This window comes from Orycteropus afer, unplaced genomic scaffold (genome assembly GCF_000298275.1).
Source record: "Orycteropus afer afer isolate SDZICR_OR568_19922 unplaced genomic scaffold, OryAfe1.0 scaffold00019, whole genome shotgun sequence".
NCBI classification, from domain to species: domain Eukaryota; kingdom Metazoa; phylum Chordata; class Mammalia; order Tubulidentata; family Orycteropodidae; genus Orycteropus; species Orycteropus afer.
Genome location: NW_006921606.1, coordinates 7411865 through 7439608, shown reverse-complemented (window position 1 = coordinate 7439608; position 27744 = coordinate 7411865). Strand labels below are relative to the sequence as shown.

The 27744-nt window shown below is 41.8% G+C and overlaps 1 protein-coding gene across 1 annotated transcript in view; it reads right to left on the bottom strand.

Moving 5' to 3' along the window:
* Positions 1-27744, bottom strand: part of IGF1R (insulin like growth factor 1 receptor) — a 455909-nt gene that overhangs the window by 355476 nt on the left and 72689 nt on the right. The window contains exon 2 of the mRNA XM_007959953.1: positions 21611-22156. Within this exon, the coding sequence (XP_007958144.1) occupies positions 21611-22156 (546 nt within the window). The remainder of the gene's footprint in view (positions 1-21610; positions 22157-27744) is intronic.

The following is a 27744-nucleotide window of genomic DNA, read 5'->3' as shown; positions in this document are numbered from 1 at the left end:
TTCTCCCTCTCTATGCAGGATCTCATACATCCCTTCCAAGTGGATGGCAGTGGTAGCTGGGCACTATCTAGTTCTTCTGGTCTCATAGTTGTATAGGTACTGCATGGTATCTTATGCAAAGTCTCGGTGCTTTAGTTTTCCTGTCTACAGAAAGGGAATGTTTTGCTTACTTCAAGCTGCTCTAACAGAAAATACCACAAATGGATGGCTTTAACAAACAGGAGTTTATTCTCCTACAGTTTAAGAAGCTAGAAGTCAGAATCAAAGTGCCAGCTCTGGAGGCTGGGGGAAAGCCCCTCAGCATTTGGCTTCAGTTCTGCCTCTTGCTCCAGGCCCACTGGGGCTATAGGCATCTCCACTCAGGCAGCTGTTAGCTGCTGAGGCTGACAAAACCAAGGTAGACAAGTAAAGGGGCACAGTCCTAATATTACCAAACCCTGCATGCCGTTAGTTCAAGTCCAGAGACAGTCCCAAGGTCAGCAGGAAAGCACGGAAGGTTGCTAAATGAAAACTTGCCTACATGCAGGGTCTAAGCATGCCAAAAAGCTGCAGAGACCTTTCTCAAAGCTGCCTTCTTATATACTGGAAGCAGACCACATCTCTAAGACAGATACTCAGCTGCTCCAGTAGATTCCACCACTGAGTTGATTACCAGTCTCATCATGGGGAATAACTACATCCAGCTGCCCAGCCACTCAAAACCAGGCCCAGCCAAGTTGACACATGACATAACTACCACAGTAAATAATTCCATTTACCCTATAGGCTGTGATGATGTTTAAATGAGAATACCTATGAGACATCTAGGACCTAGTTTATTCATTTATTATCACCTTAGAAGATAAGGGAGTCTCTGGGGATATAAACAATTAACACAATCCACTACCAACTAAAAGGTTAGTGGTTCAAGTCTACCCAGAGGCACCTCAAAAAGGAAAGACCTGGCAATCTATTTTTGTAAAATCAGCCATTGAAAGTCCTATGGAGCACTGTTCTACTCTGACACACATGAGGCCTGCATGAGTCAAGTCAACTTGATGACAACTGGTTAGATAATTAAAAAAAATAAAAAATAAAAATCTTAGATGAAATGTAAATCTGTTCAAGTCTTTCCATTTTGTCAAATATTAATCACTGATACAATTAACTGCACATTGGCTTAAATTGCGTCAAAGAGTTTCTAACCTACTAATTAAATTTGCTTTCACTGCCCTAATAAAAATTCTGGGAAGCCTTGAGTTTCTGAGAATACTACACAGGATGAGAGAATAAAGTCCACTCAGTACTAATCTACCACCTCATTTAATCAACAAAATAATGATAAGAACATTGTATTAGTCATCTAGTACTGCTATAACAGAAATATGACAAATGGGTGACTTTAACAAACAGGAATTTATTTTCTTACAATTTGGGGGGCTAGAAGTCTGAATTCAGGGTGCTGGCCCTAGGAGAAGGCTCTGGAGGAAGGTTCCTGACTCTCTGAGCTTCTGCTTCTGGGTGATCTTCATGTGGCATGGCATCTCTCTTCCCTCATCTCTTATTTCTTTCCTTTGCTTGTTTAATCTCTTTTGTATCTCAAAAGAGAGTGACTTAAAACACACCCTACACTAATCCTGCCTCATTAACATAACAAAGACAATTGCTTCCCAGATGGGATTATAACCACAGGCATAGATAGAGGTTAGGATTTATAACACATATTTTTTGGGGATATAGTTCAATCTATAACAAACATGCATTTTAGAAAAGTCTAAATGGCTTCATAATGTAGATATAGCAAGTCTTCTCATGATACTAAATAAAAGCTTTTGACCAGAGTTTAATGAGCCATTATCCAGTATCTCCCAGGCCTGGGACTTTAGCTTCTCCTCCTTCAGCACAGAGGGTAAGAAAGCAGGATCTTGATCCATACTAAATGGAACTGCCCTACTCAAACATCTTTACTTTTACATTCTGTAATTCAACTCAATCTAGTAACAAGCAGAAAAATCCCAGCTAACATCAAAACTCCTTTCTCTTTACTTCAAATGATAACCTTTTCTACCACTTTATCTTTGTTTTAAGTACCAGGAGCTGAAAGATACAATCAATTCAATATTTCTTTCTGCCCATTTACATTACGTATTTGTTTCAGCAGATACTCTTACCACAAATCCTTCTTTTGCCCATTCATGTCTGCATACTTAGCATAGGTTTAATATTTCTCTAGACCAGGGATCATAGGCTGAGTTTGTCTTTGACTAGAGGACAGAAGACACAGAGAGAGGCAGGATATGTCTGGAATCCCTTTGTTCTTGCAGACAACTCCAGAGAACTGTTCTCAATAAGAAAAGTTATAAAAAGCTTAAGACAGCACCCCCACACTTCAGATTCAGAGCAGGAAGAAGACGGAACTAAAATGCATTCAGCATATTCTGGTTTCATACACTGTCAGACAGAAACATTACTGATCTAATATTATAAAATTTTATCAGTGACCCTGGTGGTAGAACAGGAAGTTTAACCCAGAAGTGAATCAAAATCAGCCACTCAGAAACTAGCGCAAGTCCTTAGAGGACAAATAGCACACTTACTATTTATTTCCTATAACACCAGAGATTCTCTTGATTTGACTTTGAATTCTCCCACTCAGGCAAGTAAAAAGCAAGGAGTATCATATCTCCTATTCTGGCATGCCTAAAGACCCCTTCAAAGGCAACTTCTTTGTTCCCCTAATTCTGAACATCTGGGAGTACACTAAGCTGTCAGAGAAGTCATTTTTTAACAGAAGGCAGTGGTGGTTCAGTGGTAGAATTCTTGCTTTCCATACAGGAGAATGGGGTTCAATTTCTAATCAAGGCACCTCAAGCACAGCCTACCCCTTAACCAGTGTTGCTATGTTGCTGAACAAGTTTCAGTGGAGCTACCAGACTAAGGTAGACTAGGAAGAAAGGCCTGGTGATCTAATTCCAAAAATCAGCCAATAAAAACCCTATGAATCACAATGGTTCAATCCCCCACAAATCACAGGGATTATACAGGACCAGGTGATATTTTGTCACTCTGTGCATGGGGATACCATAAGTTGGGGGGTGATTCCATAGTAACTAACAACAGCAAAAGTAGAAGCTACCAGCTTCTCACAACCAGCCTCCCTCATCCATCACAGAACTAAAAACACCACCCTGTGATAGACTTTTTCCCCAAAGAAACAACGTAGTCAGCGTGGACAGTAGTTAGATATAAATGATATCTAAGCTAAACATGCAGAGAAGGAGGCTGGCCTGAGACCTCAACCACTACAACAACCAAGAGACCTCTGTTTTTATGACATAATATACTCCACATTCTGAATATTTTGGACCACAGCCCATTCCTGAGTTGAGGGTCATGTAAACAATGCTGGACAAACAGTACTGAGCATGTGTGGACACTGCTCATGACAAGCCTTCATTCCACTTTAATGAAAGAGTCTCAGTGCAAAGCTCAAACACAGAACTCAACCTCTTTGAGCTCTTAGCACAAGTTGCCTCTACTTCTCTTTTGACAAAAACTGTGCAGTGCTTTCTCACACAGCATTCATTGATTCATTTTGTTAGTCTCACTGGGATAAAGATGTGGCAATCTACTTCTGTAAAGATTCACAACTTTGGAAACCCTATAGGGCAGTTCAACTCAGTCCTATAGAGTAGCTATGAATCAGAATCAACTTGACGGCAATGGGTTTAATAGGTTAGTCTCACGTATTTCTATCTCTGAGCAAAACCATAAGTTTTTGTCATCTCATATTGCCTAGCAAAACTGGCTTGCACAAAATCAGACACATAATTGACTGAGTACAATGGAAACTATTTCCTTTTCTTCCTTCCTAGCCAAGTAACAAGTGTGAAAACCTGTACACAGACACATCAAGATCTAACTTAGATGTGGTTGTTGTTGTTGTTACGTGCCATTGAGTCGGACCTGACCCATAGCGACCCCTTCGTGGGTTTCCGAGGCAGTATCATTATGGAAGTAGATTGCCCAATCTTCCTTCCAAGGAGTGGCTGGTGGATTTGAACCGCCAGCCGTCTGGTTAGCAGTCAAGTGCTTTTGGCACTACGCTACCAGAGCTCCTACTTAGTATATAATTCAAGAGCTCGGTGGCATAGCACTTACAGCATCTGGCTGCTAACCAAAAGGTCGGCAGTTTGAACCCACCACCTGCTCTGCAGGAGAAAGATGAGGCAGTCTGCTTCTATAAAAATTTACAGCCTTGGAAACCCTATGGGGAAGTTCTACTCTGTCCTAAAAGGTTATTATGGGTTAGAATTGACTCAGTATCAGTGGATTTAGTATAATTCAAATCTCTTCACCATTCTCCCTCACCATATGAATAATGTGAAGGAATCTCCTCTACTTCACTAATGACACGAGATTGATAGTAACAAAAATGTTAGGGAGAAATATGAGACCCAAAATAACTCACAATTCACCAAAAGTTAAGAACTCTTCCAAACCGTACATGTCCACACATACTCACTCTGACTCATTCAACTGCTCTTAAGTGCTATTGTTATTTAGTTGATTTATTTATTCAAACTAGAATTACGGATCACTTGGATCATCCAAAAAAATTTCATAAATCCCTTTTTTGAGTTTCTGTACCTATCAGAGCTGACATTAGAGTGATGCAAGAGTGATGCCCAGGGTGTAAAATTTATGAGGAACTCACTCGCACTTTCACCACCCTGAGAGAAAGGGGTCCTCCTTGAACTCTGCAGCCCAAGTGCCTCTCATCCTCATACCTACCCTTCCAATCGTTATAGAACCCAACTACACGGATGCTATGTGAGTTCAAGCCCATTTGTGAGATAGATTTTTACAGAAGATCTCCTCTGGCCTTCTGCTGGCTATAAGGTTGAAGAACAAAGAATTATAAGCAGGGAACAAGTCCTAACTCACAAGTGGTATGCCATCTATTTGAGGAGAGAGATTAATGTCAAGTAAACAAGATATTCTGAAACTACAGATACAGGGTAGACAGAAGTGATTATCTCAAACCAATAACAACATGGAATGATGCATATGAGTGACTTTGGGGGGGGTGCCCTCAATAAGGGAGATTCTGAGAGACTTCAGAAAAGGGCAACCTTGAGAAAAGCATTAGAGAGCAAGTAGACGATATTTAAGTTGAGACCATGAAGAACATGGCCTCACTGGTTTTTCTTTGCTCCAGCTGACACTCACCATACATGCACACCAAACCCAGATTACCTAGTCTCACAGCACATGACAAAACATACCTAACATTCACACTACTGAGAGTTCCTTCATTTCACTCTGTTCATTCAACAAATAGTCTAGGGTCCCACAAACCTCTGCAGTGTCCCAATAGATGTCAATCATACCAACGATAGGAGGAAATTCTTGCTGTGCTACTGGGTTGCTCAGATTCTGGATGAGGGAAAGTTTACTATCTGATAAGAATGACCTAAATAAATTTAAATTCATTCACTGTAATTGAATTACACAGTGTTTCTCAAAAGTGCTTATGAACAACTGACTTTGCTAACAGCAAAAGCCAGATCAGAAAAAGCCATTTCAAAGACAGAAGACCTAACACAAATTTCAATTTCTTCCTCCAACCACTTTTATTTCTACCCTACCACTGAGACACTCCACATGCTTGCTATTCTACATCTGCTACACCTCTATAAGGGAAATGGAGTTTGTGAATGACAGCCACCTCCTAGGAGACCACAGCCCACCCTCCTAGAACCACTCTTAGAACCTGGTTCCTAAATGTTCCAGCCACCAGTTGATGTTGAGTTAATTCTGACTCATGGTGACCCTGTGTTTGTCAGAGTAGAACTGCACTCCATAGGGTTTTCAATAATTGTAACCTTTTAGAAGTAGATCAGTAAGTCTTTCTTCCAAGGTGCCTCTAGGTGGATTTAAACTGCCAATCTTGTGGTTAACAGCTAAGCGTTTAACAGTTGACTCCACCCAGTGATTCCTTCCCTAAGTGTAGGGCCCATCCTAAAGAGGTTGACTATTTCACATCATTGGCAGGCTGGAGCATGTGTTTTTAGTCTCTAGCAAAGTTTACCGAAAGCTTCAGCCAATAGATCCATCAGAGGTCCCCAACACTGAATCTAAGAGCTAGAAGGAAATTCACAGCTCACTTAGTTCAAAAGATGAGGAAACCGAAGAGCAAGGAGGGTAAATGCCTGTCTTCAGGCCATTCAGCTAAGCTGTCATGAAGGAGGTCAGATGAGAGCTCTCTGTACTGAACAATAATGCTTACATATACACAGTTTTCATGCAAACAGAATAAACTAAATGCTATTCTTTAATGGTCTTTGCCTCTGATCACACTGAATGACACTCAAGATCCATCTCTAAATGGACTCAAGAGTCTTACGTCTCCTTCTGTGCCTGGCAGACAGAGCAAAAAAAGTGTACACTTATGACAATAATGATTCTGGAATATTAACAGAAGTAGAATGAAGAGTCAGCATTCTGACCACCACAAAACCTAGGTTAGGATAAAGCTGTATTTAACAGATACTATCTAACAACATGCATTTTAACAACAAGCATGATGCAGAGATGAATAAGGGCCTGCTCTATCTGATCCTGAGGCTAGACTGCCCTTTAACCTTAGTGCCAAGTGATTATCCAAGCCAGCCATGTCTCTACCTGGCTCAACTAGGCTGCAGCTTCTATAAGGGATTCCAGTGTTATTCCTCCTAGGGGTACAGCCTCCTAGTCTTGACAAATGCTACCCAAAAGCCAAACCCAGTGCCATCGGGTTGATTCAGACTCGTAGCAACCCCGCACCGGGATTCCAAGGCTATAAATCTTCACAGAAGTAGATTGGCCCCTCTTCCTCCCATGGGGGAGCTCTGGTGGCAGTGATAAATTCGAATCGCTGACCTGGTTAACAGCCAAATGCCTTACCCACCACGCCACCAGAGTTTTATTTAAGTGTTGCATGATAAAAGTTTGGTAGGGAACAGAGCCCTGGGGTGTACCCCAAAACCACCTCCTAAGGCCAGGCTGATATCACATTCATCAATACTTTGGGAGAACAGATACTCAAGCAACCATAAATTAATCAGTGTTTTCCCACCTTATCCAAGTCATTCCTGCTTTCAAGGTCTATAATTACTTCTGAGAGGGACCTTTTGGAAACAAAATTACTAATTGTGAAGTTAAGAATTTTTAAGGAACCATCCCCATGCCAAAAACTGGGTATAAATCTAAGATCTGGCTTTGCCACCCTAGAGCATTCAAGGAAAACCATTTTAATTCTATTATTTTTGTTTATTCTGGAGACTTGGATAATTTAGTGTAAAGAAATGGCTACGAAACCATACTAAACACAGACTGATTTCAAATGGATCAGAAATAAAGTGTATCTAGTATACTCGTTTTTTGTACTACTCTCCTACAAGTCTATAACCACCACATAGCCTTACCACACACAACTATGGCAAAGTCTCATTTCTTTTTTCAAAATTGTTCATCATCTAGGTCACTTTGTTTTCACAAAAATGAAAGTTGGCAGTTTATTCTATAAAAATATTTTAAGTGCCAGAAACAAACTTCAAGATGCCTAAATTTCCATGATTGTAACCACTGAGAGAAGGAGAAAAGCAAGAAGAGGTGGCAGAGGAAGAGATACAGATAGATACATACACACACACACACACACACACACTCAGAAAAGGAGAGTCAAAAGTTCCTAGTTTATATCTTTCATTCACTCATTCCCTGTTGCCTACTAAAACTGTTGCCAGAGAGTCAGTTTTGACTCATAGAGACCATATGTGTGTCAGAGCAGAACTGTGCTCCATAGAGTTTTCAATAGCTGATTTTTTGGAAGTAGATTGCCAGGGCTTTCTTCTAAGCCACCTCTGGATGGATGCAACCTTTCAGTCAGCAGTGGAGTGCACCACCCAGGGACTCGGTGGTTGCCTACTAAGGACCAGGTATTCTGTTAAGACACTAGTAGGTCTAGCAAGGTAATTAAGGTATGGTTTCAGCCCTCAAAGACAATCATGCAAATGAAAACTCCCAATTTGGGGTGCCACTTTTGGAGTGAGAAATTCATAGCACAGAAGAAGAAAGAACAATTTTGTAGGGAAGGATGAGGGAAAGATTCGCGGAGATGGTCACACTTAGTCTGAGCCCTAAAGAATAAATCAAGTCGGCCAACCTGAGAGAGAAGGGCAGCTTTCTAGGTGGAAGGTGGCACAAGTATGAAAGCATGGGGAGAACCAGGAGGTTGTAGGAGGAAAATGAGACTACTCAAAAGGGCAGGAACAAATCAGGAAGACCTTGTCTCCCAAACCGGGAGGAGTCTGAATTTGATTCTTCAGTGATGGGGAGGCACTGGTAAGAGGCTTGCGTTAATTTTGGAAGATATACCCAAGGACTAACAGTGAAGTTACAGGAGGTTAGGAAGCTGGCATATGGAATCAAGCTTTACACTTCTAAAAAGTTTGCACAATGTACATCATGCTTGTTTGCAAAAGAATAAAACAAGAGTTTGAACTAGCTCAAATGAATCCATTCACAAACCACTCACCTTTTATTTATTAGCTGAAGTGGTATCTGAACACCATCCCAAACTCACTCACTCACTCACTCACTCACTCACTCACTCTCCCCCCCCCCTCTCTTTTTCTCTATTGACCACATAATCCCTTCACATACATCTTCAGCTGCTCCTTGTCTTCTTGGCTTCCCATGACTTAGGACAACTACTAGAGCAAATGGATAAAACATGTGGGTACAAATGGTGAAGACACTCAACTGCTAACTACAAGGTTGGAGGTTTAAGTCCACCCAGAGGTACCCTGGAAATAAAGGCCTGGTGATCTGCTTCCAAAAATAATCAGCCACTGAACCCTACAGAGCACAGTTCTCTGATATACAAGGAGTTGCCATGAGTTGGAGTAAGAGCTGACTTGATGGCAACTCATTTTTTTTTACAGTACCCAAAGAGATAAGTGGTATTTTCAGGACAAGAGCTGTAGTTATCCAAATAAACAGTGTAACTTTTCCAGTGGGGTCAAACCAAGTGGAGAATCTGCAGTAACCCCCATGTCAGCATTCAACATCAAGTTCATTAAATCTGTGGCTGAAGCCTGAATGCTTCCTCAGCACTGTAATGGGCAAGGGGCACAATGAGCTACTGACAGCTACAGTGACAGTATGACCACCAGTAAACTTAACATCAGAATCATCTTGCAAAACAAATTTCTGTTAAAACAGCAGTCTGTTATATCAGCTTCTACTGCCCGAAAAACTATCAATAGACACTGTTCTCCTTAAAGCACACCCAGAAGTTTTCCGCTCTACTTCATCACCCTCCTCTGGCATACAGGACTTCCCCCTAAGAATTCTTTTTAAAAAACAAGAAATATTTGTGGAACTGAAGAAGCATTCTTCTGAGAAAACACAGTCTCAGGCTTCTAATTGTATGTGACTGTGGCATCGAATTCCTCCAACTCCTGATTGTCACAGTGACCATAAAGAATGGAGAGGGAGGAGGTGGGGACTGCAGAAGGGGAGGCAGGAGATTCAGTGACTGAAGAAGAGGACTTCCTGCCATGTAGACCGTTAGTGTGTCCTGCATGTGAACGTGCAAAGAGAAAATCCCAAACACACCCTTCTGCATTTCAGCTTCTCTAGCTTTCCTTTTGAATGGAAGAAAACATGTGGTACATTTTCCATAACATTGCTTAAGACCTGTTCTTAAGCTTCTTTGACACAGTTTATATTCAAAAGCTTCTAAACGAAGCATGGATGTGTTATAATAATCCAATCATTTCAAAGAGAACAAAATTATATCCCCTGTATCCTCTCTGAAGGAGCCCTGGTGGCACAGTGGTTAAGTGCTCAGCTGCTAACCAAAAGGTGGGCAGTTTAAATCTACCAGCTGCTCCAGGGAATAAAGAAGTGGTTGTCTGCTTTGATAAAGAAGACAGCCATGGAAATACTATGGGGGCATTTCTACTCTATCCTATAGGATCACTACGAGTTGGAATCTACTCAACAGCAAAAGGTTTCTTAACGTACATCCCACCTGAGGAGTAATTTCCAAATCCAAATCAAATCCACTGCCATCAAGTCAATTCTGACTCATAGCGACTCTATAGGACAGTGTAAAACTGCCCAATAGTGTTAACATAGTCTATAAATCTTGACGGAAGTAGACTGCCTCATCTTTCTCCCATGGAGCAGGAGGTGGGTACAAACCAACAACCTTTTGGTTAGTAGCCAAATGCCTTAAACACTGAATCACCAGAGCTCCTTGAAGAATAGGTTAAGAACCTAATAATATCATTTAGTTAGCAAAGCATGAAGGGACTTTCAAGGTCAAGAAGTAAGAATGGAAAACACACTACATTACCACCCCAGGATCAAAGTGAGTCTCTTCTGGAGCCAGGGACTGGAGTCTTTCACAGCTCTTCCCAAACTATCACTAACACTTTTTGGGAAAAGGAGAAAAAAAGAAATCCAGTTCAAACATGAGTGCTACCCAGGAGGGTTTCTAATAATTATTTTTATAATAATTTTAATAAATGTTTCTAATAATTTCCAATTTTTTTTGTTTTCCCTCCCCTTTTTACCACTAAGTCCAATTCCCTGGTCTCAGCAGCTGCAAAAAACCATCCCAGTGTTTTGTGTCTATCCAGAAATTCAGAATGGCAGTCTCGGTCCACAGATGTGCTGCCAAGGGATAGAAGCAGGGTCCCTCCTCCCCGCCCACCCCCTATCCCTACCACATCAGCCCTAGGGCTTCCGAACACAGCATAGCCACAAGGCCTATAGCCACGGACCTGACTGCATAAGCTCCAGCAGCTACAACCTCACAAATTTATCCAAGTCCCCTCATTATGATTTTCAAAATCAAACTCAAGGCAGCTATGCCTTGGGTTTGTCTGTACAGTTTTTCTAAACAAGGCTACAAGTGTCAAGCAACCCAAAAACCCCAAACACGCTGCCTCTGCTCCCATCCCACGTGGATTCTGTGAAACATGGCATGGAGAAAACAGAGGACTGAGTTGTTGTTTGTGGCCAAGGCAAAGAAACAAAAAGAGACTTCTGTTCAATAATGAGATTAAACAGAAGCCCAGCTTCCGGGAGAGGGCTTGGCATTCCTACACAACATTCTCCCACCCACCTGATCCCCTCAAACGGAAGGAAGATCCAAGGGAAGACAGAGAGCCAGTGTATATTTCTTGCAATGGAGGTTAGAGGAGGAAAGTGAAACAAAACAGGAGAGGAAGCTCAGCGAGGGATAAAGTAGAATGCACACAGGCGGAGACACATAAACGAGACACACATTTACACTGAGAGACGTATACACAGAGACACACAAATATATGTGAGATACAAACATGCACACACATACACAATACACACACATAAACAGACACACAAATATACATACACAAACACAAAAATAGACACATACACAAACATGCACACACAGAGACAAAGACACACACAAATAATATATACAGACACAAAGATACACACACACACACACAGAGCTAATATTTTCCAAACAGAATAAGCAGGGGATAGGCTTGCACCTGGTTTGCTACTTTTATTAAGTGGAACCTGCAGTTGTCACAAATAAAAATGCACATCCTTGTTATCTTCACCAAAAATTCTGCCCTCTCTGTAACCACTTCAATGATCTCCACCAAAAAAATAAATAAATAAAAATCTAAAAAGATAATGTTTAGTATCAGTACAAACAAGAATCTCTTTACAGTTCTTAAATTCTTCCAAATACCAAGCCTGCAAGCCAAATACTTTCCTATTTTCATAACCAAATAAATACAGTTTGCATGTAACCTCAGCCCCACCAGCACCCAGGTAAAGACTTATGTACCTTATTGAATGTTCTTTAAAGATATGGCTTATCTGGACAGACACAAGAATTTGAACAATTCAGATTAAATTATCAAGAACCACTCGTATACAATATGTCCACTATTTATGATAATTGAATTTCTGCAATTTAGAAAAAGCAATAGAGAAAAACCATTTAAGATATGGAAGTAAACATACATAGTCCATCCAGCCTAACGCTGAGGATTTTAGATGGTTTCTGAGCATAAGCCTCAGATAATTTAGTTCAATTTAAAAAACAAAAGCAGTTTCTGCCATTATCAAGAACAACTATGTGTTGGGCAACCTGTCAGTGCTTTGCAGTACTATCCCTGACCCACATGGATCCTACAGGGCACACCATCCTTGTTACCTAGATGAAAGACAAGGCCATGCTCACACAGAACCTGCAGTTCCAAAGTGCAAACTCCTTCCTTAGAACCCCTGCTCCAGTAAAACACTGGGGTCCATGTCCATTCCACAGGACAGGGGTATTTTGGGCTCTTTTCTAACAAGATAGACTTCCACCTAGTAAAGGATGCTGTCCAGTCAATCACATAGTATCCTCTCCTTTATAAGACAGGTCCGGGTCTCACTCACCCCTAAGAAGCATGGGTGTTGCCTCAGCTGGACTGAACCATCTGTTGTTTGGCAGCCTTTTCTCCCACCCAGCACAGGAAGTCAGTGGAAAGAACAGTCTCAGTTCACCGACTGTTCTTAAATCTTTGCCATGTGATGCCACATGTCTATACTGGAATATAGTTTTTTTAAAAAGGACATCTAATTTTGTACATGGAGTCCCTGGTGGTATAGACAGTTAACACTTCAGCTGCTAACCAAAAGGTTGGAAGTTTAAGTCCACTCAGAGGTGTGATGGAAGAAAGGCCTGGTGATTTACTCTAAAAAAATCAGCCATTGAAAACACTATGGAGCACAATCCTATTCTGACACACATGGAATTCCCATGAATAAAGTCAATGTAACTGAAAAAAAAAAAGTACAAAATGATACAGTCTTGTAATTTCAATGTTAATATGCCATGATGTTCCACAGGAAAACCATATCTTCAAGGTGCTGGGCCACCTAAATTTGCTTAATGATTAGTCAAAGAGAAGACGAAAGGCAAGTAAAGGTATTTCCTGCTCCCATGGACTGCACAATATTGTCAAGGATAGGTACCCTGGTAATATTAGAGGTGAGGTCCTGCCCAGCCCCACAACACCAAGAACCACAGGAGAGTGGCCAGACTGGCCCTCAGATGCAGCCATCTTCCCTGCCTAAAACCAGCCCATTGCTGCCCATTCTGATTCATGGAGATCCCCATATGTGTCAGAGTATAACTGTGCTTCCACAAGGTTTTCTTTCTTTCATTTAAATTAAATATGTATTTGCAACACAACGCAGCACACTGCCATCAAGTCAGATCCAACTCATAGCAATTCTTCCTTGGGTTTCACAGGTGTTATCACCACAGAAGTAGATTCCCCAACCTTCCTTCTGAAAATATATATTTAGACATATGTAATTATATATTTAGACGCTCTGGTAGCATAGTGCCTAAGGCACTTGACTGCTAACCAAAAGGCTGGCAGTTCAAACCCACCAGCCACTCCTCGCAAGGAAGGTTGAGCAATCTACTTCCGTAGTGATACCGCCTCGGAAACCTAAGGAGTGGTCGCTATGAGTCAGGTCTGACTCGATGGCACATAACAACAATTATATATTTATTTTATATTATACACACACACACACACACACATATATACATACAAAGACTCCCCCTTTCCACTGGCCCCAGAAGCCCTGATCACTTCCTGACTCAAGATGATACTCTCTTCCCTATATATCCCCATATCCTTCCCTCAGACCCTGAGTGGTGTGCTCAGCCTCTCAGCAGCAATGCATTTCCAATGGTCACTGGAGCTTTACCCTGAGCTACTTTCCCAAAGACAGCAAATTTGAGCCATTTGGAACCGGAAGAAACCTCTGATGTTGTTTTCGTGTGCAGCTCAAAGTCATGTACTAGTCAGTGGCAGATGCAGACTAGACCTTAGAATGGTCTTGATGTAGACCAGGTAAACTCATCTGGAGTTTCTTCTCCCACATAAAATATCTCTAAATTTCTTAAACAAATTATGCAAGGTGGTCTCTATGCCATTTTATCAGTTATGAAAGTTTTAAAGGATGTATACCTTATCTGTGTATTATAGATCAACAGGAAGAGAAACCAACACATGTGTACACAAATAGACAAGTAATAAACACCAAAACCATCCTAACAGGTCCATCAAAGCTATGCAATGGCTGTAGCAACAATTTGGGTAAATCGCTGGTTTTCTGAGCTTGAGGAAATGTCAGAAGTCATCCTACATAAGCCTTCTGGTTTAAAGAAAGGAACTGAGCCACAGGGCAGAAAAGTGACTTGACCATGCCCTTGGGAAAGTCAGAGCTAGACTCAGCTTTCCAGGCCCCTTGACCAAGTCTGTCATCCCCACCCAGACCCCTTAGGCCCTTAGATCAGGATGTTGGTTCTCACACCAAGGGAACTGGTTCGTAGACAAACTTCCTCAAGGAAGGCAGCCTCTCAGACTCTAGGAGCTTCTGACAATTGTCTGCATACTTTAATTTTTACTTCTCTGTTGACTATCATGTGTGTCCCTTACCTGCCCACCTGCCTCCTTGGAGTACCATGCACATCGCTTACTTTCTCAGAGTCAGGGGAATACTGTATCCTAGGATGGCTGCCTCTTACAGCCTGAGTCCCTGAGTCTCACCATATGCTAGGAGGTGTGCTTCCAACTCCAGCACTAGCCAAACTTAATTTTTGAACCACACTATAAATTTGAGTTGAGTAACACAACCCAAGACAAGATTAGCCAGAGGTCCACACACTCTATGTCATCTACCCTCTCATGGAGAATGTCACACTGGTGGAGAATGTCACACTGGCACATAAGCTGAACAGAAACAAAAGAAATGTTAATGAAACAAAACAAAGAGACTTAGGAATAGCAAGAGATCAGAATGATCTTATAAATAAATGGGGTTAACTGGTAAGAAGATCTGTAGGGACTACAAAATATTTTCTAAATATCTAGAATTACAAAAATCACCCTAGAGGGTCATTCTGAAACCTTTTTAAGTCTCTAAGATGAGAACACTATTTGGGAAAAAAAAAAAAAGAAAAAACTTCTGAAGGGGGATCAGAATGACACCTTAATTAAATGACACTGAGATAAGAACAAAATATTTCAGGGCGGAGCCACAGGCAGCTAAGAGATGTTCCAAAGGAACATGCACCCAAGCTGCTTCACCATCTTGGTAACAAGGGTCGGAAAGCAGAAGGACAGAATGTCATCTTCACGCCTGACTATAAAAGGCAGAGAAAGGAGGCCAGGGGCATGTGAGCCCTTCTAAATAAAGATCACCCCCACACTGGGAGCAGCTGACCAGAGCAGAGGCCTTCCAGGGGAGTGAGATGAGCTACTCTGGACAGCAGGGATCTACAGGCCTCTCTCTGGGCCCCACCTTGAAAAAGGCTCTTCTCTTGTGGGCAGGCCCTATGGTGACCACACCTTGGCAGTCCAGAGAGCCAGGTGTGCAAAACATACAGCATTTAACAGAAAGAAACATCCCAGGTCCTCACAGGCAGCTTAAGTTATTTTTAAAGAGATGTTAAGATGAAACACAGATGAACATCACACGAATGGGGTCTCGTTGTTGTTGTTGTTATGTGCCATCGAGTCAGACCCGACTCACAGTGACCCCTGCTTGGGTTTCCAAGGTGGTATCACTATGGAAGTAGATTGCCCCATTTTCCTTCTGAGGAGTGGCTGGTGGGTTTGAATTGCCAGCTTTCTGGTTAGCAATCAAGTGCCTTAGGCACTACGATACCAGAGCTCCTGAATGGGGTCTCACAGCAATGAAAATGCATCCCAAACCAGAAAGTGATTTACAAATGCTTAACAAATCCCCTAGAGTTCCCTGGGTGGTACATAAGACCAGGGGAAGAAAAGCCTGGAGTAAAGAAAACCCTATGGGATGGTTCTACTCTGTAACACACAAGGTCACCATGAGTTGGAACTCAAGGCTCTTTTGGTTAACAAGTCACCCACCTTTACCTGGTGGGCTGGACGTACCAACCTATAGGAAAATGAGGCAGGAAAACAGTCCCACTCCACATACCCATTCTGCCCTCACAAGGAGGTTTTGATAAATAAGAAAACAAGAAACTATGAGGGCTGGGGGGATGTAGAATTTTCTTTTTCACACCACCTGCTTTCATTCTAAGTCCTTGGTCCCATCAGTGAGATGGCAGTAAAACGTTTTCCTTTTGTCAATAAAGGGAGCCATTTACTGCCTTCTCACTTGAAAGCTCCAATCTGCTATTTTCCTGGTTTCTCATTTTGAAGGCAGTATGAAATGCAACAAACCCCGGGACCGCTGTTCCCAGTCAATGCCCTTTTAATTGAAATAAGGCTGCACCACCAACTAAGTCTGCTTCCAACATGGCCAGGCTGGCCTCCATCATGAATTTCCTGGCAAAGACCTTGCCTTCTCATGCACAATCACAGTGATTTGCGCAGATCACAAGCTGTTCATCCTGATGGGTTAAAAAGTACTTGGAGACCAAGTTTAACAGTACATTGGGGGGGGGGGTTGTTTTTCTTCTCTCTTTTTATTTTGGTTGAGGGAGGGTTGTCTACACCTGAAACTGAGTCCTGGAAAACCTTGTAGCAAAAACATACCAGGCACAATCAAAGCAAATTCCCCAGGAAGTAAGAAGCTCATAGGTGCCCAAGAGGATGGACTCATCTCTGTCCCCTCCCCAGCATGGTGGGCCTCCAACAAACAACTCCACACCAGCTGCCCAGGCCAAGTTTCAACTTTTAGCATAATGTTCATAATGTTCATACTTCTCCATAATCTTTGGCCTTGAGTCATTTTTACAACAGTAGGAAAGAAAACAGTTGCCATCCATGGGTGACTGCCTCTACCAATTAAGAGGCTTTAGTGACAATGTTCGTCAGAAGCAATGACAGTGAAAATAACACAGTAAACATCCGTATTTCATAATCCCAGAATCGTCTGGCTTGCCGAGGACTGCAGTGCAGTGCTCCGCTCTGGCAGGGGGATACGTAGCTTTCTGACAATAAATCCCTCACAAAGTAGGTGCTATGCTTGCCCCTGGGGTGACAGTGGTACTCTCCAGGAGGTGGAGGGCACATGCAGAATTTACACTGTGGTACAAAAAGTGCTCCAAGCACCAACTGCTGCAAGGAAGTACAAAGTCCTCTGAGTGGAGAGAATGGAACCCAGCCTGGAAGGGCAAGGAGGGTGTATAATAGTGTGGTGATAGAATGGCAGCAGACTGGTGTGCAGAAGAGTGCCACTGCAGGCTGGGACATGGAGGGTAGGCTGGATGCTTGGTGCGTAGTCCACAAACAAAGGTTTCATGAGGTAGAGTGGAAGAAGACCAAAGAGCTTCATGATGTGCCTAGGTGCTCATCTGCAGGGCCCTATTGCAGGACTTTAGGTAGGGGAACATATTGGTAGGAAATCCCTGGGAGGTATAAACAGTTAACATGCTCAGCTACTAACTGAAAAGCTGGAGATTGAAGTCCACCCTGAGGCACCTTGAAAGAAAGTCTTGGTAATCTATTCTGAAAATCAGCCAGTCATTGAAAACTCTATAGGGCACAGTTCTGTTCTGATGCACACGGGAGCATCATGAATTAGAGACAACTCAAAAGCAACTGGATACTGATTAGTATATTGATCAGAGTGCCAGAAGGATCACTGAGGCCAAGGTAAAGAAACTGGGTAGGGCTTAGCTGGGCGGCTGTGGAAGAGACAGTCTCAGTAACTTAGTGGGCAGAGGGCAGAGTGGAAGAGGGAAGACCCAAGGAGGGCAGACTGCAGAAACATTTAGGACAGGAAGGACTCAGTGTCCAATTGGAGAAGGAAGAATCCAAATGACACCCAAGTTCTTGACATGGGAGCTAAGGAAACAAGACTGCTACCCACCCAGAAAGGGCCTGAAGGAAAACAACATGAGGAGACAGAGAAGACCACCACAGATACTAAAACACCCATGTGTGGTTTAGATATGAATAAAACACATGAGCCTACAGCTTAAAAGGAGGTCTGGCAGGAAAGGATACCGGGAAACTGGATGCAGACAGGACAGTGTGTGGAGAGGTTCTGGGGGAACAAGGAAAACAAAAAGAGAAACTGGGATGGAACTATGAAACCACCCATTATTAAAGACTGGTCAGAGGAAAAGGGGCAGGAGAAGCATTAAAGGACAAGGTAAGGGAGGCAACAGTGGAATCATCAACGCTTGTCATAGGGTTGTCAGAGGTGAATGTCAGGGGCATAAGACAGCCATTTTCCATTCTTATAGAATGGAAAAGCTCTGCACAATTTTTTAAGGGTCAATACCGTTTTATGAATAACTCAAGCCTGAATTGTAAGAAAGAACTAAGAAATATGGAAGTGTGGAGAGAACCTAGGAAGAGGTAATTTCCTTAATGCAGCTGTCTATTAAGCTACCTGCCACTGCAGAGTCACATTAAATAAAAGAAGGGGTTTAAAAGGAGAGTGTCAGGTAAGAACTATGTATCAGTACTATATAATTGAGTGTTTCTCTAATATGTCAAAGACTGCACACGTACCCTTGACGTGAGTATCTTTCTAGATGTTCTCCCTACTTCTATAGCCAGTCTGAAGAATATCTCCACAGTATTCTTCTGTGCTTAACCTTTTAAATGACTACCTTACCTTAATGCTGATGTTGAATTCAAGACTGGATTCCATTCCCTTCACCTGGCCATCTGATGTGTAGGAATATCACAGCATTGCAGTGGTCAGCCAGGGAAATGAACTCACAGCCTCAGAATGAATAATCTAAAGCAGTGCTCTCCAACAGAAATATCATGCAAGTTATATTTGCATTTAAAATTTTTAGTAGCCACATTAAAAAAAAAAATTAAGTGAAAATTAAATTTAATAAAATGTTTCACTTATTAATATATTCAAATATTATCATTTCAACATGCAATCAATATAAATATAAATATAAATATATATGTATGTGTGTGTGTGTGTGTATATATATATATATGTATGTATATATATATGTATGTATGTATATAGATGAGGTATTTTTGCATTCTTTTGTCCACACTAAGCCTTTTAAATCCAGGGTGCATATTACACTTATAGCAGGTATTCAGAGAGACTACATTTCAATACTTAACAGCCACATGTGGTTCGTGGCCACCACAATGGACAGCACAAGTCTGAAGGGATCTCTGCAAAGGGCAAGAGTTGAGGTTCAACTGAGAAATCAGTGATTTCAGGACCAGATGAAGGAAGGGAAGATAATTTCTCTGAATGCTGTTACCAATTATAAATAAATACTGTGTTATGACACTATAAAAAACAAACAAACAAACAAACAAAAACATCAGCAGGACTGAGACCACTGGCCAAGGCTGTAGGGTTGATCTTGAGAAAGCAAGAAGCCACTCCAGGAGCTTGCCAACATCAGCAACACCAGCAACAAAGCCCAATTTCCAAGCCACTTTCATGATCCTTTTCCTCTTTCTCCTTTTAATCTTCCAATAGTCCTTCGAGGAAGACAGCATCTATCCCATTTCCCAGATGAAAAAACTGAGCATCAAACAATTAAAATTACTTCCTCATTTCCAGTCTCAACTGCCAGAGTGGAACCCAAATCTCAGGCCTTGCCCTTCCTCCAGGCTTCTTTAACAAGCAGTAAATCAGAAAACAGCTGAAAATCCCATGACCAAAACAAGTGTATATGGAATCAAGCACCCATTAATGAATTTCTAAATAGCACCTCTCTTTCACACAGAGCTTAAAGTTTTCAAAACACTTCTGTTCATACACTGGATCACACTAAAGGATAACATGAGGCTGCCTTTGGAACTCTTTAAAGACATCTAACCACAGTGAAAAGGGGCTGACTTAGTCACCCAGCCTTTCAATCACCACATCCAACATCTTTCTGCTGTTCCATCCTGCCTCCCCTGATGACTGACATTTTTTGTTTTAAAATAAAAAATTCAATTTCAAGACTACTTTATATACTTTGTTGTTTTCTCAAACTAGTAGGCAACTTGTAAACAATCACAAAAATGATTCTGGTACAGTACTTTCCTCCATCTCCAACCAAGAGTGCTTTTAGGAAATGGCCTGATTACATTCTCAGCTCCACAAGATACTCACTGCAGCCAGTGGGACCCCCTTTACTTACTAATCAAATGTTCATGAATATATTGATCAAATGATAGATACAGAGGATAGAAAGGCATGAGGGTTTATTTAAAAAAAAAAAAAAAAAAAGGCACCCTTTTCCTGCTTCAGCACTGACTAAGGGGGAATTAAAACAATGGTTGTTCATAGTGCCTGGCTTTTCATCTGTTTACTTTAGACACTTCACAGGGTAGGCAAGCCTACCAATTTGGGATTTCTTGGATCCTCATGACTGGCTAGAGCACATGCCTCCTTGGGTCTTTAATTGGGCCAACCATTAAATAATACCTATTTATAACTAGTACACGACTTCCAATCAGGAGGGGAACCTTCCTAGCCAAGACACCTAAACATGGCTGAAAGCAATAAGGCAAAGGCCCTGAGTTGCATTTTAATACCAAAGAATTTGGCTCTCAAGGTATTGATTACATCAAGAGAAGTTAGGTTATACTGAAGAGAAAATAAGCATACTGCCATATAAATAAGGAGAAGCTTCAAGATACCACACCACCTTCTCCAGGAGCAGTAAGCACTCTTCAAGCTTCTTTCACATAAACAATTTCATAAGATTTTCACAACTCCTTGTTAAAGAGGTATATATGTAAGGAAACAGAGCCTGGGAGTTTAAAAATGCACCCAGCTAACTGTGGTCAATGACATGAGACAGAGTATATGTGAACTGCTGTATGGAAAGTGAATTTGCTCTGTAAATCTTCACCCAAATCACAATAAATAATAATAAAAAAAATAAAATAAACCAACTAACAAAAAAAAAAAAAAAAAAAAGCACCCAGCTACAACTACCTGGAAGCTCAGCCTGATCCAAGAACTAGGACACCTAGAGTCTGGTCCAGGCTCTCCCCGTTGGCAGGTGCCCAGCAGAAACCAAGATGCCCAAGCATCCAGACATTGTCATTAAAAGCTAAGGATGGGGCACAGAACATGAATTAGCTTTCTATTTTTCTTTACTTAAACATATTCCAAGTACACTCATGCTGAGGAAGTTAGGCAGTACCAAAATATATCCTTTCATGCAAAGGATGAAAAAGTTGCTACCTAACCAAGCCCGGGCTGCCAAGGCTGAGGGACTTCCAAGTACATTAGGCCACCTTTCTCATCAGGAATTCCAAGTGGAAGATCCATAAGTTTCTAGCCTAGAAGTGCAGTCAACTATTGTTAATATATGATTTTAATGGTTTGACAGCAGCCATGTGGCCTGCAGCTATGTGGCCTTCAGCCATGCCACCGTCTGGCATTCCATGAGTTTCCAGGTGCAAAAGAAAGCCAAAGCACACACTGGGAATGGCCTACCCACATAGGGGTGACAATGCAATACAACCATACCCCGCCAAGGGAAGCACATGCATGTGGAAGAGGAGGAGGGCAAACAAGAGGAGAGAAGAAAGAAGAGCAGAAGGAAAGCAGTGGTCAGCATGATTCTTACTTTTCTGGCAGCGATTAGTGGTCCAGCAGCGGTAGTTATACTCATTGTTAATGGTGGTCTTCTCACACAATGGTTTCTCCTCCAATGTCCCTGGACACAGGTCCCCACACTCCTTTGGGGGTTTGTTTCCCACAATGTAGTTATTGGACACAGCATCCAGGATTAAGGACCAATCCACAGTGGAGAGGTAACAGAGGTCAGCATTTTTTTCAATCCTGATGGCCCCCCGAGTAATGTTCCTCAGGTTGTAAAGCCCAATATCCTTGAGGTTGGTCATCTCAAAGATGACCAAGGCATAGTTATAGAAGAGCTTCCAGCCACGGATGACAGTGAGGTTTGGGAAGAGGTCACCGAGGCTCTCGAGGCCAGCCACACGGAACAGCAGCAAGTACTCAGTGATGACAGTGAGCTTGGGAAAGCGGTAGCTGCGGTAGTCCTCTGCCTTGGAGATGAGAAGGATGTGCAGGTAGCCCTCAATCACCGTGCAGTTCTCCAGGCGCTTCAGCTGCTGATAGTCATTGCGGATGTCGATGCCTGGCCCGCAGACTGAGGAGACAAGAGGGAAAGGTAGAACAAGTTTTAGTTTAAAATGAAATCATTATTAGTGATTTTCAAACCCATAACATGCCCTGTTTTCAAGAAACCTATACTATTATTAGCATAGTATAGGTGAGGCTGGCGCATGACTGAGCAGCACTTTGTTCTGCTGTACACAGGATCACTGTGAGTCAGAGTCAACTCAACGGCACCTAACAACAACAATATACCACCCATCTGTCAGTTTGTCATATTGTGGTGGCTTGTGTGTTACTGTGATGCTGGAAGTTATGCCATCAGTATTTCAAATACCAGCAAAAGTCACCTATGGACAGGGTTCATCAGAGCTTCCAGACTAAGAGAGAGCAGGAAGAAAGCCCTTCTGATCTGCTTCCTAAAATTAGCCAACAAAAACCCCGTTGTTGTTGTTGTTATGTGCCGTCGAGTCAGACCTGACTCATAGCGACCCCTTCTTGAGGCAGTATCACTACGGAAGTAGATTGCCCCATCTTCCTTCCGAGGAGTGACTGGTGGGTTTGAACCGCCAGCCTTCTGGTTAGCAGTCAAGTACCTTAGGCACTATGCTACCAGAGCTCCTAACAAAAACCCTATGGATCACAAAAGAATACTATCCAACATGGTGCTGAGAAATGAGCCCCCTAGGTTGAAGCTCTGGTGGCATAGTGCCCAAGGCATTTGACTGCTAACCCGAAGGTTGGCAGTTCAAACCCACCAGCTGCTCTATAGAAGGAAGATTAGACAATCTACTACCGTAAAGATTTGCCGCCTCAGACACCCAAAGGAGGTCGCTATGAGTGGGGAGTGACTCTATGGCAGTGAGTTTGGTTTTGGTTTAAGTTGGAAGGCACTCAAAATACACAGTGGCTGCAACAATGGACTTGTGCATACCAACAATCCTAGTTCAGGACTGGCAATGTTTTGTTCTGTTGTATGTAAAGTTACCATGAGTCAGAGCCAACCACAGCAACTAATCACAATAACAACAAACACTATTATTAAAGAAATAAGAAATAAGATGTCACTCTTCACTGAAGACTAACTCTAAGTGTGGGCTGCAGGTTGAATACCTGACTGGGCAGCTAACCAGTTAGTTGTCATTTGTGAAGGGCCTATACTGGGCCAGATATAGGGTAACATTCCCATTCACCATGGGAGATGATGTCCTCAGTCTACAAACATGGAGCCCTGGATCACACTGGCACACGTCAAAGAGTCAGTGTGGTGCCCAGGCCTGCCTGACACCACAGCCACAGGATGCACCACACACCACTTCTGCAGAGCACCAGACCCCAATGCGTGTACAAATCTCTGCAGTCAAGTAGCAAGGACCTACTGCTGCAAGCATCCTAAAAGACACCAAGCAATCACATCTACACTAGAGACCAGTCACTACGACAGGAAAGGTAGGGACACAAAGAAACATATCCCATGTTTTCTGCTACCATCTGGCATGGACCAGGTGGCCTTGGTTCTCCCTAATTTTGCATTAAAGGATAATTTAACAGTAAGATATAAAGGCAAATTTGACAGATTCTTTTAAATGTGATTTATATGAATAAATTCACTGTCACTGAGTTGATTCCAACTCCTAGTGACAGAGTAGAACTGCCTCATAGGATTTTCAAGGCTGTAAATCTTTACAGAAGCAGACTACCTCATCTCTTTCCTATGGAGTGGCTGGTGGGTTTGAACTTCCAGCCTTTTGGTTAGCAACTGAATGCTTTAACCGCTGTGCTACCCAAGCTCCTTCATATGAATAAAAGAGGTATACAAATGTAATTTTAATAAAGTGTTTTATTAAACAAGAAGGACGTGTTTCCTGTAGAAATGTTAGGCACTAGACATCAAAAAGACAGTAAAATCATCGGTAATCTCAAAGCAAAAACCAAACCAAACTCAATGCCGTGGAGTCAGATCCGACTCATAGTGAGTGAACCCTCTTTGGGTTTCCAAGGCAGTATCACTACTGAAGTAGATTGTCCAACCTTCGTTCCAAGGAGTGGCTGGTGGGTTTGAACCACAAGCCTTCTGGTTAGCAGTCACATGCCTTAAGCACTATGCCACCAGAGCTCCCTCAATAATCTCAACATAACGAAATCACTGTTAACACTACCTATCCTTTCTCTGTAAGTATTTGAGTGCTTTCATGAACCTTAGGGCATATATCATCCACCAACATTATCAAGTGCTCAGGTTTCTTGAGAAGCTGATATCCTAGTCATAGTATATGTTACCTCCTGGCAGAGATCTACATAAATACATGATTCTGAAGAAATGGACCTCATGCCACCAATCCTACCACCAGAGTCCACTTGGGACATATGTGTCCCATATAATGGTATCAAAATTCATATTACCTCAAAAAACTTTTTTTCCTTGATTTCAGAATGCCTTTCATTACTAAAAACACATGGTAATAACAAAAAAGTCAAAGCAGAACATAATTCAGTCACAAAAGGATTAAGAAAATGAAATCAAATAAAAACACATTTTCAAACACAGCTCTTTCCCTTAGTATAAACATTTTACTGAATCTATAAATGCCTCTTCTATCTCAAGAAGGGGATAATAATTTTAGGCTATGAATAGATATCCCAAGTTATTTTAGTTTTTTTAACCAAATCTCCTATTTTAAGACAATTCGGTTATCCAGTTTTTCCACATTGAAATATGCTTCAATGATCATTCTCAGCAGATATGAAAGATAATTTTCTTAGTATAATTCCCTAAAAATGGAACTACTTTGTCAATGCATTTGTCAATCTTTCATAAAATGGCCACAACACTGGTAGCACTTTGTTTTTAAAATTCCAGACACATAAAATCTTTTGTTACTAACCTTTCTAGACTCACTATTTAAAGCTTCTCAGACACAGTGAGGTTCTCTGATTGCTGTAGTTCATTAATTGGTTAAACACCCAACATGTATGACACTATGAGAGATGCAAAGCAGCAGTGCCCCATGCTCTAAGGAACCTGATTCCTGAAGGTCATCGGATAAGACCCATCATAAAAAGGTGTCAGGGGAGGCAGGAAGTGGTCAGTGAAGTGCATCCACTAAGGGTCCCACTAATGGACTAGCAAGTCTATTCTAGATATGTAACTGAATTAAGCAAGATAGACAAGAGCTTCACTCAAGGAGAAGGTCCTTTCTGTTACAGTGCCAAGGGAAGCACATGAGCTGGCTCTTAAAGGATAAACTCACTGCTGTAGAGTAAGATCTGACTCATAGCGACCCCTCCTTGGGTTTCTGAAGCAGTATCACTACGGAAGTAGATTTCCCAATCTTCCTTCCAAGGAGTGGCTGGTGGGTTTGAACCACCAGCCTTCTGGTTAGCAGTCAAATGCCTTAGGCACTATACTACCAGAGGAATTTAAAACTGGGTAGAACACTCCAGAGGCCAGAGACAAGGTGGAAAAAAACATACTAAGGAACAGCAAATCTAATGGTTTAGGGACATAGAAAAGAACCTGCTAGAGGCCAAATCATAGAGGATCACGCATGCCTAGCTCAGGAAAGAGGAGCTCTGGTAGCATAGTGCCTAAGTCGCTTGACTGCTAACCAGAAGGCTGGTGGATATTGCCTCGGAAACCCAAGGAGGGGTCGCTGTGAGTCAGGTCTGACTCAATGGCACATAACAACAACAGCAACAGCTTAGGAAAGAGGACTTTATTTCATAGAATGAGGCCCCACTGGAGGCTCTTGAGCAAGAGAGGAGCCCAAGCTGATCCTTCGGGAAGATTAATGTGGGGGCCAAGTGTAGGGCAGAATCACAGTGGAGTAAACAAGTGAATGAAGAAGACAGTTGGCTGGGGGTTACAGTTATGGACAGGAGTAGAGCAGGTGCTGTGGTGATAGTGCAAACGAATGGCTACAAGGTTGAAGAGCAGCCAAAACCTGAGCACCTAGAACATGAAAAGTCATTTGGTCCAATGCCTCATTTGCTGATAAGAAAGCTCCTGAGATAGCACATAGGAGACACCAGCACTCACAGGACACCCACATGCCAGACAGAAGCTGTGCCAGAAACATTTGATGCATCATTTTGTTTAACCTCACAAGATGCTCTCAACAATAAGCTAGGTAATATAATTGCCATTTTGAAGATGAAGACATAGATACAGAGAAGTCAAAAGGGTTTGCCAACAGTCCCAGCTCTATATTAAGGCCAAGGACTGGGTAGGTACGCCCAGGGCTAGGAGGCTGTTTTTCGCTAGGTATGGCTCTATTTTAAGGCTAGGGCCCATAGCAGGCAGGCCAGAGCTCGGGGGCTGCTTTTTGCTCATGGGAGGCTCGATTTTTTTTAATTCATTTTATTGAAATATAATTTATGTAAGGTATACACAAAACTAAAGTAACATGGGTCAATGCATTTTTTTTTCCAGTGTTCCCTTCCCTCCCCACCTACCCCTGGTAACCAGCAAAGAAAGTTTCCCTCCATATATAAACCTTTTCTTAATCCTCCACAACAACAAACTAATATACTATATTTGTCCTATGGTGATTGACTTATTTCACTCAGCATAATGTCCTCCATGTTCGCCCATACTATGCAGTGTTTTGCAGACTGTACATTATTCTTTAGTGCTGCATAGCATTCCATTATGCTTATGTACCATAGTTTGGTCATCTACTCTTCTGCTATAAATCTTGGAGATAAGTCCCTTGCCAGATATGTAACTATCAGCAAATATGAATTTGTTGCTGTCATTTTTGTCATGTGCTTTTTCATTGTGTCAATTTCTTTGTTCCATATAATTTTCTATGCTGAGCTCGTTTTGTTTATGAATCATGTTATCACTTCCTTCATTGCTATTGTTTTAGTATTTGCTGGTCCTCTTTTTTGATGTGAAGGTTTATCATTTTTCTTTGGGGTTACCCTGTGATTTATAGTTTTCTTCTCAAGTTTAGAACAGTCCATTCTACCTTGCAGTTGTCTTGACTTCCCTACCATCTAGAAGTTCTGTGACGACACAGTTTTTTCCCTTTTTTTGGTTTGTAGTTATCCTCATTTGTTAACTGATGTCTCCAGTTCCTGTTTACAATCTGGTAAGCTTCTTTACTTTGGATACTTCTATAGCTGGACTGGTTTCTGGGTTATATCATCATGTGTGTTAATGGTCAGTTGTTGTTGGTTGTTGTTGCTTCTCTGTCCAAAGGGCTCCCTTTAGCATCTCTCGTAGGTTGGTCTGGTTTTAATAAATTCCCTTAATTTCTGCTTATCTGGAAATGTCCTAATTTCACCATCATATTTGAGGGACAATTTTGCTGGGTACATAATTCTTAGTTGGAAATTTTTCTCTTTCAATGTTTTATATATACCATCCCATTGTTTTCTTGCCTGCATAGTTTCTGTCGAGAAATCTGAGCTTAGTCTTATTGGTTACCCCTTGTGGGTAACTTTTTGTTTTTCCCATGCTGTTCTCCTGATTCTTTCTTTGTCTTTGGTTTTGGTAAGTTTGATGATGATATGTCTGGGTGATTTTCTTTTGGGGTCTATCCTGTTTGGGGTTCATTGGACTTCCTGAATGGATATATTTTCATCTTTCATCATATGAGGAAAATTCTCTTCCAA